General features: G+C 44.9%; 1 protein-coding gene across 1 annotated transcript in view; it reads left to right on the forward strand.

Moving 5' to 3' along the window:
- LOC120042766 (tumor necrosis factor receptor superfamily member 16-like) overlaps positions 1-11,496 on the forward strand; it is a 54,378-nt gene extending 42,882 nt beyond the window's left edge. Inside the window, exons 4-6 of the mRNA XM_038987567.1 lie at positions 1,088-1,325; positions 2,616-2,803; positions 8,052-11,496. Coding sequence (XP_038843495.1) covers positions 1,088-1,325; positions 2,616-2,803; positions 8,052-8,098 — 473 coding nt within the window. The 3' untranslated portion in view covers positions 8,099-11,496. The remainder of the gene's footprint in view (positions 1-1,087; positions 1,326-2,615; positions 2,804-8,051) is intronic.
- The last annotated feature ends 2,802 nt before the right edge of the window (positions 11,497-14,298 follow it).

Consider the following 14,298-nt stretch of genomic DNA (forward strand, 5'->3'; position numbering starts at 1 on the left):
ATTTACAGAGAAACAGAAAGAGAGAGAGGAAATGGGACAATTTATAAAAATGTCTCCTCTTTAGTGAGTTAAGTCTGATGAAAACCAGACCCCTCCAGTAGCAGAGAGAGAGACAGAGAGAGAGAGAGAGAGAGAGAGAGAGAGAGAGAGAGAGAGAGAGAGAGAGAGAGAGAGAGAGAGAGAGAGAGAGAGAGAGAGAGAGAGAGAGAGAGAGAGAGAGAGAGAGAGAGAGAGAGAGAGTTCCTACTGCTGCCCTCCCAGGCCTGGCCTGCAGCACCAGAGGTTAAGCTGAACACACTGACCCTCTAAAGCCCCTGACTTTGTACTGCGGGTACTCCACATGGTGTGTGTCATGTTATGTACAGAGATCACAGTCATGCTACCATATAGAGAAGAACTTGGAGTGCGTCCCAAATGGCACCCTATTCCCTATATAATAGTGCACTATTTTTGACCAGAGCCCTATGAGTTCTGGTCAAAAGTAATGCACTATGTAGGAAATAGGGTGCGGCCCTGGTGAAAGAGTCATAATGTGCTGCTGGGCTTGGGTTATTATGTGGGTAAGTGACAGTTTGCCTCCCATCTCCTCCTCCTCCTCTCAAAGCATTCCCCCTTTTTCTCCAGATAGCATCTTAGCCGGAGCCCATCTGCCTATAAGAACAAGCATTCACATGTGTGCACTGTCACTCAAACATCTGCTTAGGGACATCGTCGTGACTAAACCCAGGCTCAGAACTACTTGAAGAAGGATGTATACAGTTATAGTTTATGAAATTATATTTTTTCATTATGGGGAAACATCTTTTTTGTTTGTTTTTATTTCCCTGGTCCCCATTGTAAATTCCCTTTTTGATATACTGGTGTGCTAACTACAGTACAATGTGCTGGTTCCAAGGAGAATTGATGTAGGTTGCTTAGACAATGATAATGTATTCCTAAACTGGCTATTATTACTACAGGTTAAGTGTGTGATTTTTAAAAATAAAACATTCTTACCGTAAAATAATGACCTCATATGAAAATGTCCTCTTCCTGTCTTATATAATAGCATTCTCTCCTTTTACCTCTCTTCCTTCACTCTCCTTAGATCCTCTCTTCCCGTCCTACACGTCTCCCACCTTTCCCCTGGACCTGTCTTCCCCCTCTTTCACAGACATCTTCCCACCAGACAGCTCCAGCAGCCCCTCCCCGGGGGGAGAGAGCACCACGGCCCAGCCCAGCCCTCACTTCATCAGACCGGGCTTCAACGAGAACCTCATCCCCATCTACTGCTCCATCCTGGCTGCTGTGGTGGTGGGGCTGGTGGCCTACATCGTCTTCAAAAGGTGAGGGGCCATGGAGTGGGAGCATAGACAAAGCAGGGAGATAGGATATGAGCACAGGTAGAAGCAGCTATCACACAGATAGAAGCAGCTATCACACAGATAGAAGGATATATCACACAGATAGAAGCAGCTATCACACAGATAGAAGCAGCTATCACACAGATAGAAGCAGCTATCACACAGATTGAGGCAGCTATCACACAGATTGAGGCAGCTATCACACAGATAGAAGCAGCTATCACACAGATAGAAGCAGCTATCACACAGATAGAAGCAGCTATCACACAGATAGGACCAGAGACAAAGCGGGGAGGATGATACATGTATGCAGACAGTGGGCTCAGGCTGGAGGAGGGAGAGAGAGTGAACTAGGACAGAGAGGTTGACTAGTCAGGGAAGGGGAATGACAGGCAGGATGGTGTTTGAGTGATGTAGCCCATGGCTAAAGAAAGGCAGGGAGCCAGATAGAGAGCGACTGTATGGTGAAATATTCAGGCCTGTTGTGGAATGGCAAGACATTGACCCAGTTACACCACATGATTACACACGCACGCACACGCACGCACACGCACACACACACACACACACACACACACACACACACACACACACACACACACACACACACACACACACACACACACACACACACACACACACACACACACAATAATGCATTTCAAAGGTCACACACTCAGAGTAAAAGGATTGACAGAGGTGAGTGACATATTAAACATTAGAAATGACGCACACAGATGCACGCACACATACACACACAAGCATTTGCACACAACACATACACGCCGATTCAAACACACCATGTACCAAGTAAACAAGCTCATCATCAAATCCAGTATCGATTGTAAAGTGCAGTCCAGTTGAAATCCGAGTGGCTACTTCGTCAACACAAACAGTTACGGGGCTACTTTAATATCTGTCTCCTTCCACTGTATAAACAGGTCCAACACTGTCTGTTAAAAGGCTTTGATTGACTGATTGATTAGATCATTAGGACTAGGAGGCTGCTCCAGCCAGAGACAACATTACAGTAAAAATGACGGAGGATTAAACCACGATGAGGCCAGAAGGCTTGTTTCCCTGCTGGTCCTTTAGGTTTACTGGAAGACTTTCAGAGATATTTGATGACTGATCCCTCCTCGTCCCTTCCACGTTTCCTGATGACCATCCCAACCACAAAACGTCCATTACTCGCATCACATCAATTAAACCACTTCTGGGAACACAGTGTTGTGGGCATGACTCACTTCTTCTCCGTTCACACCTTCCCAGGTGGAACAGCTGCAAGCAGAACAAACAGCCGGCTAACAACCACCAAGCCACAGCAGCCAATCAAACGGTGACGCCGGAGGGGGAGAAGCTGCACAGCGACAGCGGCATCTCAGTGGACAGCCAGAGTCTGCAGGAGCAGCAGCATGCAGCCCAGGCCCAGGTCCAGACACAGAGACAGGAACAGATAGGTGAGCTCCCATAACACTGTTACACTGTTACCCTACAACACACACTGTACACTTAGCTAGATGCTGTAATGGATGTCTGTGTGTTCACCTGTTGGGTCTGTTAGGAGATTCTATGCTAGCTGGACTAGGCATATACAAGTGAGAGATGAAAGTGGTAACAAAGTGAATTTAGGATACATATTTTATTATTGTACATAGCGAGTCTCAGATATTATCTCGTTGTGTGTACATACTTAGATACGACTTTGGAAATGTCACAAAAGAAGTCTTAACATGGGAGGTTATGAAGGAGGGAAGGATGAATCTGTGTTTTATCAATGTATACCCCTTTACCTATGCTACATGTGACCCAGCCTTCGATATTTGGGAGACAGAGAGAGAGAGAGAGAGACAGAGACAGAGACAGAGAGAGAGAGAGAGAGAGAGAGAGAGAGAGAGAGAGAGAGAGAGAGAGAGAGAGAGAGAGGGAGAGAGAGAGAGAGGAGGACAGGGTGGTCCAGTATTCGGTGGGAGACAGCACCACTGCCTTGTGGGAAATACATGATGAATGGTCGAGAAGGAGGAGAGCAACTTTTTAAACGGAACAAGAAAGTGAAAACAAAAACAAGAGCTTCAGGAATGTGAAGTGGTCTCTCTATAGAGTCTGGAGCAACCTATCTTCCTTTAATTCAAAAATCCATGGCAGAGACACAGTCAGTCCTCTTATACTGAGGAGAACCATGCTCTACTTACTCCTCTCTCCATCTCTTTAGCTCTTTCAACTTATCTCTCTCTTTCTGTGTCTCTCTACATATCTACTCTTTCTCCTTCCCTTTCTATCTCCCCTTTTCTTTATCTCTCTCTCTCTGGAGTCTCAGTGGCGTGGCACAGTTTCTATCCCCTCAGAGGAGTGATAGAGAGAGCTTTGTCGTCAAAAGGAAGAGAGGAGACCAACTACAGAGTGAAGAGTTTGTTTTTCCAACCTCCTAAGTGCTGAGCCAGAGCCTAAGGGGCCCTACACATCCAGTGACTCAGCGTCTCTCTCTATGCAGTCATGAATGCATAACTGAAGACGTTATGAATAGTAATGAGGTAGTTCAGAAGACAATTATAAAGTTATGTTCGTGAATCGTGAGTTAACTTATGCACCATCACCTGATCTGACCCTGGACCTCTGCTGTTTTGGATCTTACCCACAACCTAAATGCATACCCATGCCCATGTGATGTCTGGGAAGCCTGGGAAATGCTGCTATTGTTTTATTTTGTGTAGTGGGAATTCTATTCATTTCCCCCCACTCAGAAATGCAAAGCCTCAGTATAATGGAGAAAGGGGGGCATCTTTTCCTGGGTATTAGCATGTGATTGGGTCATTGAGGTGATGCCCGCCCCTTTAACCCTTGTTTCTTTGTGTGATTGGCTCATTAGCAGGTGTTGTGTGATGGAGGCCAGGCCCGATCCCCCTGCCTGTTTAAATCTGATCCAGCAACAGTGTTTAATGTCTGCTAATTAGCGTCAGCGCTGTCTTTTGGCGCAGAAGCCATTAAAATACAGTACTGCACACAGCATGCTGTGGGTTGGGCGGCTACTCCACTAGTAAATGGGGACTTGTTAAAATATAAAACACCCAAGGGGGTGAGAATATGTACAATAAATCCATAAAATCACATGGATTTCCCTTTTCAAATGAACCATATTTTACACATACAGTATGACTGAAAAGCCCACAGCAGTCTTTGTAGTCGGTGTCATACCCAGTCAAAACAAGTCAATTAAGATTTCAAGTGAAATATGAAAATCTATAAAAGATGCCCTGTGCTTTGATTGACAAGCTCAAAAGGACTCCCCGCATCCCTGCCTTGGGGTAAGAACTCCCAAAAGACTTACAGACATCTATAATAAGTCTTCTCTACTCTCCAGTGCAATCTGGTGATCTTTTAAAAAGCAATCTGTCTTTTCCCTCTGAGGCCCCTTCCCCTTTACACTGGAGTATTCCTTCCTCAAGGGGCAGAGGGGTGTTTAAAATTTAAATGGGACTCAAACCTCTCACTCATCTCTCATCATCGTGCTTCTATCCTTAATCTGATCCCATTCTCTACCTGAACGATAGTCGCGGAAACGGTCAATCAAAGTCTGCTCGTCCCAGGTTAGAGGGGCAGTGGGCTAAAGCTAGTGTAGTACAATGCTAGTGTAGTAGGAGAGTAGCTAGTGTAGTAGGAAAGTAGCTAGTGTAGTAGGAAAGTAGCTATTAGGGGTAGGAGAGTAGCTAGTAGGGTAGGAGAGTAGCTAGTGGGGTAGGAGAGTAGCTAGTGGGGTAGGAGAGTAGCTAGTGGGGTAGGAGAGTAGCTATTAGGGGTAGGAGAGTAGCTAGTAGGGTAGAAGAGGAGCTAGATGGGTAGGAGAGTAGCTAGTGCATTAGGCTAGTAGCTAGTGGGGTAGGAGGGTAGCTAGTAGGGTAGAAGAGGAGCTAGATGGGTAGGAGAGTAGCTAGTGCATTAGGATAGTAGCTAGTGGGGTAGGAGAGTAGCTAGTAGGATAGGAGAGTAACTAGTGGGGTAGGAGAGTAGCTAGTTGGTAGGAGAGTAGCTAGAAGGGTAGGATAGTAGCTAGTAGGGTCGAGGAGTAGCTAGATGGGTAGGAGAGTAGCTAGATGGGTAGGAGAGTAGCTAGATGGGTAGGAGAGTAGCTAGATGGGTAGGAGAGTAGCTAGAAGGGTAGGAGAGTAGCTGGTGTGGTAGGAGAGTAGCTAGATGGGTAGAAGAGTAGCTAGTGGGGTAGGAGAGTAGCTAGATGGGTAGGAGAGTAGCTAGTAAGGTAGGAGAGTAGCTAGATGGGTAGGAAAGTAGCTAGATGGGTAGGAGAGTAGCTAGTGGGGTAGGAGAGTAGCTAGTGGGGTAGGAGAGTAGCTAGTGGGGTAGGATAGTAGCTAGTAGGGTAGGAGAGTAGCTAGATGGGTAGGAGAGTAATGAGTTGGGTAGAAGAGTAGCTAGATGGGTAGGAGAGTAGCTAGTGGGGTAGGAGAGTAGCTAGATGGGTAGGAGAGTAGCTAATAAGGTAGGAGAGTAGCTAGTTGGGTAGGAAAGTAGCTAGATGGGTAGGAGAGTAGCTAGTGGGGTAGGAGAGTAGCTAGTGGGGTAGGAGAGTAGCTAGTGGGGTAGGATAGTAGCTAGTAGGGTAGGAGAGTAGCTAGATGGGTAGGAGAGTAATTAGTTGGGTAGAAGAGTAGCTAGATGGGTAGGAGAGTAGCTAGTTGGGTAGGAGAGTAGCTAGTGGGGTAGAAGAGTAGCTAGTGGGGTAGGAGAATAGCTAGTGGGGTAGAATAGTAGCTAGTAGGGTAGGAGAGTAGCTAGTAGAGTAGAAAAGTAGCCAGTGGGTAGGAGAGTAGCTAGTAGGGTAGAAGAGTAGCTAGATGGTTCGGAGAGTAGCTAGTGCATTGGGAGAGTAGCTAGTAGGGTAGGAGAGTAGCTAGATGGTTAGGAGAGTAGCTAGTGCATTGGGAGAGTAGCTAGTAGGGTAGGAGAGTAGCTAGTAGGGTAGAAGAGTAGCTAGTGGGGAAGAAGAGTAGCTAGATGTTAGGAGAGTAGCTAGTGCATTGGGAGAGTAGCTAGTAGGGTAGGAGAGTAGCTAGTGGAGTAGAAGAGTAGCTAGTGGGGTAGGAGAGTAGCTAGTGGGGTGGGAGAGTAGCTAGTACGGTAGAAGAGTAGCTAGATGGTTAGGAGAGTAGCTAGTGGGGAAGAATAGTAGCTAGTGTAGTAGAAGAGTAGCTAGTAGAGTAGGAGAGTAGCTAGTAGAGTAGGAGAGTAGTTAGTGCAGTAGAAAGCTGGTGTAGTAGGGAGTAGCCCTTTCTGTTATGGAGGCAGCCCTGGGATGTGGATGAGGTAGACAGCGATAGCTTTAGAGCAGGACAAATACTGACGTATTGCTTTGTCCAAAGCACTTTGAGACTAAATGAAAAGAGCTATATAAATGCTAATCCATTATTGGTATTAATCATGAATAAATGTAACATATTGTAGTGAGGACCTCTGTATTGAGTAAAATAGAATAACTTGAGTCTGTATTGACTCAGTTCTAAAAGAAAGAGGGAATTTAGTGGTGGGAGGGGTACAGTGTGACAATCAGACAGAGAAGCTAAGGCCAGGTCACATTTACATTTTACATGTACACTTTGGAAATTTAGCAGACGCTCTTATCCAGACAGATTTACAGTCAGTGCATTCAATTAAGGTAGGTAAGACAACCACAAATCACAGTCCCTGTTTAAGCAAAATCACATCACAGAGAGGGTAATCGAATGTGAGGAGGAATGTGAGACGCCTCAAGGTGCCAGAGGCAATGAGGTACATGTAACTGCCGGCTGATTGACAGGTAGTGTATGAGGGGTCTGGTTAGGGCTGGTCAAATGACCCTGGGGCAACAGAAGGTAATTAGCATGTCTCCTGTATTCCATTCTTGCCATTAAGAGGAGAGCAGTTGATTGCCTATTCACTACCGATCTCAATCTCAGTCTTAACTAGCTATCTTTAAAGCTTCGGAGTGGCCTGAAATTAAATCAGCATCGGCTGAACATGCTAATGTCTGTCTGCAGTGTCTGTCTGCAGTGTCTGTCATGCCTGCAGGATGGCTGTCTACACAAGAAGGAGAACAAGTCACAGACTGCATGACGTGCTCTGGAGAGAATCAACATGAATAACGAGAGCTAAAGGAGAGCCAGAGAAAAAAGAGAGGATTTCAGAAAAAAAAGAATGTTTGTAGAATGAGAGAAGATCGACTGTAGCAGGCTTCGCAGAGCTCCGCCTCTGTGCACCACATACACTTAAACAGGCCTGATGATGTCATAGCGTGGTTGATACAAAAAAAGCCCTTCTTGTGAACCTTTAGAATTAGAGCTCTCTTCTGGCTGGCACAGGGGTGCATTGATCAAGACAAGAAAACAACCAGTGAGCTCGGAGCTCCTCTAAAAACCGCCTCTGCATTCCGGAAGCGTTTCCATGGCACCCCTCAACTGACAACAGGTTGAGGGCTTGTGGGAAAAGGGGACATTTGTCCCACTTCCTCACTCCCTGTAGTAATGAGTTCAGTGAAACAGTTGGAGGGGTTGATGAGTTTGTGACCTCACAAGGCCCCCTACAGGGCAAAGTGTGTCAGAGTGGACACAGCATCAAAGACCGCTGACCACTGATACTGCGTTACTTCATACGACCAGAGAACATCTGCATGCTTCACCACTGATCATATATGTTTTTAACATGTTTCTCTCTCTCTCTCAGTGGTGAGGGTGGATGGGGGACCTGACTCACCTCCCCCCCAGGTCTGAGGAAGAGGAGAAGCCGCTGACAGGAAGGAGGAAAAGGAGGAGAGGGGGAAGTGGGTTGCCATGGAAACCTTGATGTGGGAATGGACATACAGTATAAGAGTACAGACTGAGTGGGCTTCTTGGATACAACAAGGAAGTTGACGACATTATCCCTTTTCATTATCCCATTATCCCTTTTCCACCCTTTTCACCAAGGGTGGCCACTGGTTTCTGACTGACCTCTTGTCCCAGTATGGACCCTTATTGGACAGACTGGAGCATCAGAGGCTGACCCAGTATCTCTACACAGAACCCAACTCTGCCAGTGTGTCTTTGAACACTAAGCCTCTCCGCCAGTACCAACACCAACCCCAACCCCAACACCAACACCAAACCCAACCCCAACACCAACACCAACCCTAACACCAACCCCAACACCAAACGTCTGCCTCAAGTCACTAAAGTTGCAATATCACTACCACCCATAATCCAAGAAGCATCACTGTGTTAGATATCCTGGTCTCTGTCTTTTCTGTCAGCTGGTGTTGACCAATCATTATGAAAGTGTGTTAGTATGTTATCCCATGAAGGAGTTTTATCATGTGTCCCCATAAGTTCACTGCCAACTTCCTTTGACCATTTGCTAAAATTATTATTCATCCACCCCCCGATTCCCCCCTACTCACTCACATCATCAAATGTTTGTGCCTCAGAGGTAGATAAACTCTCTGTCCCCTCTCTCCCCTTGTCTGTACTCTCTCTCTCTCAGCGTGTAACTATCTGTCCCTCTTTCCATCCCTCCATCTATTCCTATCCTATCCTAGTGTGTTCTCAGGGCTAGTCCTGCAGTAGTCTCTCAGTGACTCCGTCACACCTCCAGACTGTCTTCTCAGACCTCAGCAGCCTGTTGTAATCCTCCATGTGATCCTGTCTGATAGTATCCCACTGTTATCTATTCAACATAACTCAGTGGGGGAACGGTTATGCTGCGTTTAGATGGTACGAGGTAGACGGCGTTCGGATGTCATTGTTTTCAATGAGAGCACGACGGTAAATGCCGTTGAGGTCACGGTAGACGGGACATGCCACCAGAGTTAAAATATTTAAACTTTTGTTGTCTGTCGTATCGTTGTTTCTACCGGATGTTGATTTGCACCGTTTGTTTACCGAAATCACCATAGCAACCATACCATCGTGCTGGCTTGCTTTCTTCTTGTATTCCGCCTCTCTTAGGGGTTGAGTTACAAGGCTTCCTCAGCAGTGCAGCTCCATTACCCCAGGAGCTGTGATATGCAATATGAGGAGCATTTTTGGACTGTTGAACATTGCTGACTCATTGACCTGACACGTAATGTGATGTCCAACTGCCAAAAATGGAACTGTGACGTCATCAGAAAGAGGCTCTGCAGTATCAGTATTCGAGGCTGTTCCATGGTAGCCTGACGAGAGTTGGCTAGAAATAGTATACAGAGTTTATATACAAACACTGTATAGTAGGCTATACTCAAGACTCCCCTTAAATATCCATTACATTGTACTTGCTAATGAGTGGAGACATGGGACACTCGTCAGAGACTTCCGTCTCACTGAAATAAACACGAGCACTTGCACACACACACTCACGTGCAGATATGTGTGTGTGCTAAAGAGTGTGCGGTGGCGCTAATGTGTCTGCTGCGGTATGGTATGGTAGGGGTATGGGAGTAAACACAGGGGCCATTAGGGAGACATTCCTGGCAGGCAGGTATAATTACCTCAGGGTTTCAGGTTCATTTAGCTTCACTCAGTCAGCTGGCTCTCATCTGGATCCCTCTGTTCTGTACTGCACAGAGACATATAGGACGCTTTTAAAGTGGCAACAATGTGACATTACCATTGCTCACCTCTCATGTGTCTGAGAGAGCAGTGACATTTTACTGTATCACAATAGTGATCTGAAGCACTTATACACCCCCCCCCCCCCCCCCCCCACACTCTCTCTGATGATAAACTGTATGTATGTGTTGCCTTTGATCACTTTTGTATGTATCTATATTGGCACGCAGCATACTGAACACGCAGTAGGTACTAGATGTTGGCAATGTAGCTACGCTTACTGTAACTGTACTGCTTTGAAGTCCAGGTTTGATTCCCAGGGACATGTGATTACTCAGGGTCCCTTTGGTGTGGTTTGATGCTTGAATTTAGATGTAGGTAGATAGCAAAGTAGAGATATTAGCAGAGATACTTTTGTGTGTGTGTAAGAGAGAGAGAGAGAGAGAGAGAGAGAGATAATCTGGTGTAGCAAAGATACAGTAGGGAAGACGCTCTCATAGTAGTGAGTTTTGAGGCTTTTGAATAGAAAACAGCAACACACCCACACTATATTCCCCCTGGAGGCCTCTCTCTGCTTGTGACATATCCAGTGGCTTCACACACACAGTGTTTCACACAATATTATTGACAGCAGTGTGATTCATATTGCTCCACAATGGAAGTGCAGTAGGACCCAGTGGACCAACAGATTGGCATAATACCACTGACTGACAGGAGGGATTGTCATCAACGACTGGTGAACAACTGAACCTTTCACTGTGGCTGGCGGCCCCAGGGGCCCAATCTAACACTGTGCTGTCTCACAGGTGAATAGAGGTGTCAATATAGAATCTACAGTATGACTCAATCTGTACTGTTCCTCCACAGCAGGGGACACTGGTAGAGTGAAGGACGATAATATAAGAATGTAAAGCTGAATAACGTTACAGACATAAATATGCAAAACATTCAATGTTCTTCTATTGTTTTTGTTATGAATATTATTCTCTTTTTTGAAATCAGTATTTTTTTGAAAACGGTTTCTTGTTTTAGCACTTATTAGATGTAATATGCACACTCAAAGACTGTGCTATACAAGTGCCTGTGTACAGAGTCAGGTGTCTGAGTTATGTTCAGAACACTTTCTGTTGTTCTTCTTCTTCTGTTTTTATTCTCCCTTGTTGTATGATCTGTGTTTTGTTTCATCATTTGAGTGTTAATGAAGGTTTCAGGAAGTATAGGCCATAGGTTAAAACATACTACTGTTGTTGTTGAAATCCATATAGCATCATCTACGTACATGCCATCTGCTGTGGTCCTATTTTACCCACCACAATATACTCTATCTACAGTGCAAAAGTGGCAATATGTGATGAGCATGACCAGTATGTTTTTACATGTTCAGCTTGTCCAGAGGTTGTGGACAGACATGCCATGTATGAGGAGGATTCACTGTGATTCTCTATGGTAATATCCAAGATATAATAAATCCCCACAGAAATTTCAGACCCCGTCCTCCCAAAAGCTGAATGTTACATGTACTTATCTACTAGTGTAAAATGCATTGTGTAAATGTGAATTTCTTAGAGTTGTTACAATATATAAATACACTATAAAATTGAAAAAGGAAAACAAATTAGTTATCTGATAGAATAAAAACAAATGTAATTGCACCTTTGTCAAGTCATTTGTCCTCAATACTGAATGTTGATAATATAGCAAGTCAGCTGATGGGTTCTCATTCCCTACTGTGAATTCATTGTTGCTTGGGAAAGAAATATAGTGGACACAATACACTGAAATATGCTTCTTCGCTTAAAACATCTAAAATTGCCAATGTTTAACACTGGTGGTCGGCTATCTCTCCCGGGAAATCCTTGATTATAACAATATTGGACAGCACCCAGTACAAACTCTCCCGACCCTCATCTATAACTCATCTATAAGCCAAAACTGATATAACAGTTACAGGAATAATCTCTGTGGGTTTGTGTCTCATTGACAGTTTTGGCTTTCTGTATGAAAATACCCAAAAGGTTCCCCTTTAGAATTACCCCCAAAGTATTTCTGAAAAAGGCCTCAAGCTAATGAAAATAAAATGTTAAAACCACAAATTACAGAGCATGTGACCTTAGCCAAACCACAGTTAAAAACAAGACCATATGTGAGGGTTCATTGGACTGTTGGAGTCTAGTTCTCTATTCTCTTATCATCAGGTACGCGTTCAATAACATGGAGATGTCTGGTAGATATGGTTCTCACACACACACACACACACACACACACACACACACACACACACACACACACACACACACACACACACACACACACACACACACACACACACACACACACACACACACAGAGCAGAGACTACAGATAAGACATAGTGTGATGAATTGCTGAATCATCAGAATGTGCGGTTGATCCCAAACCAGCAAACCAGATGGGAGCTAGACACGCTACATAGTATAATTTGATTAGCCGGGACCGTTCAAATAGAGGCGCTAATCAAATGCTGAAATGTATTTTTTTCCTACCTGAACATTAATCAAGAGCATGAGTCAGCTGAAATTGCAAAGAAAGGAACATCGTTAAAGAGAAGAAAAAAAACAACCATGACTAAAATGGATGTATGTGGGGGAAAAGCGTTCAGAAATGTGATTGAGGCGATCATATTCAATGTGGATGATGTCATTAATTATGCTTACTGTATAAAGTATATGCAAACACTGACCTTCATAAGTCTAACCTTATTCAACTTTTTGGTGTTTTGTGTAACAGATGTCTCTGTCACGTATGCTCCCTCTCCGGTCTCTAGGTCATCAGGCTGCTGATTATCCCACACACCCGTCACCATCGTCTCGCGCACCAGCGCCTCATGACACTCACCTGGACTCCATCACCTCCTTGATTGTCTTCCCTATATCTGTCACTCCCCTTGGTTCTTTCCTCAGGTGTTATTGACTCTGTTTTCATGTCGGTGTGTTGTTTGTGTTACGTGTTTATTGTTTCATTTATTTATTAAAACACTCACTCCCTGAACTTGCTTCCTGACTTCAGCTCACTAGTTACAGTCTCTTTCCATACACCACTGTTTGGAGGCTGGAAATGCATGTACAGTGCATTCAGAAAGTCTTCAGACCCCTTCCCTTTTTCCACATTTTTATACATTATTCTAAAATGGGTTAAATAAAAACATTTCCTCATCAAGGGGCGGCAGGTAATGGTTAGAGCGTTGGACTTGTAACCGAAAGGTTGCAAGATCGAATCCCCGAGCTGACAAGGTAAAAATCTGTCGTTCTGCCCCTGAACAAGGCAGTTAACCCACTGTTCCTAGGCCAACTGACTTGCCTAGTTAAATAAAGGTAAAATAAATAATCTACACACAATACCCCATAATGACAAAGCAAAAACAGGTTTTTAGAAATGTTAGCAAATTTATGAGAAAACAGAAATACATTATTTACATAAATATTGAGAACCTTTGCTGTGAGACTCGAAATTGAGCTCAGGTGCAACCTGTTTCCATTGATCATTTTTGAAATGTTTCTACAACTTGATTGGAGTCCACCTGTGGTAAATGCAATTGATTGGACATGATTTGGAAAGGCACACACCTGTCTATATAAGGTCCCACAGTTGACAGTGCATGTCAGAGCAAAAACCAAGCCCTGAGGTTGAAGGAATTGTCTGTATAGCTCCAAGACAGGATTGTGTCAAGGCACAGATCTGGGAAAGGGTACCAAAACATTTCTGCAGCATTGAAGGTCCCCAAGAACACAGTGGCCTCCATCAATCTTAAATGGAAGAAGTTTGGAACCACCAAGAACCTTCCTAGAGCTGGCTGCCCTGCCAAACTGAGCAATCGGAGGAAAAGAGCCTTGGTCAGGGAGGTGACCAAGAACCTGATGGCTACTCTGACAGAGCTACAAAGTTCCTCTGTGGAGATGGGAGAAACTTCCAGAAGGACAACCATCTCTGCAGCGCTCCACCAATCAGGAATTTATGGTAGAGTGACCAGACGGAAGCCACTCCTCAGTAAAAAGCACATGACAGCCCACTTGGAGTTTGCCAAAAGACACCTTAAAGACTCTCAGACCATGAGAAACACGATTCTCTGGTGTGATAAAACCTGAATGTCTGAGTGCCAAGCATTACGTCTGGAGGAAACCTGGCACCATCCCTACGGTGAAGCATGATGGTGGCAACATCATGCTGTGGGGATGTTTTTCAGCGGCAGGGACTGGGAGACTAGTCAGGATCGAGGGAAAGATGAATGGAGCAAAGTACAGAAAGATCCTTGATGAAAACCTGCTCCAGAGCGCTCAGGACCTCAGACTGGGGCAAAGGTTCACCTTCCAACAGGAGAACGACTCTAAGCACACAGCCAAGACACCGCAGGAGTGGCTTCCGGACAAGTC

The sequence above is a fragment of the Salvelinus namaycush genome, unplaced genomic scaffold (assembly GCF_016432855.1).
Source record: "Salvelinus namaycush isolate Seneca unplaced genomic scaffold, SaNama_1.0 Scaffold771, whole genome shotgun sequence".
NCBI lineage: Eukaryota > Metazoa > Chordata > Actinopteri > Salmoniformes > Salmonidae > Salvelinus > Salvelinus namaycush.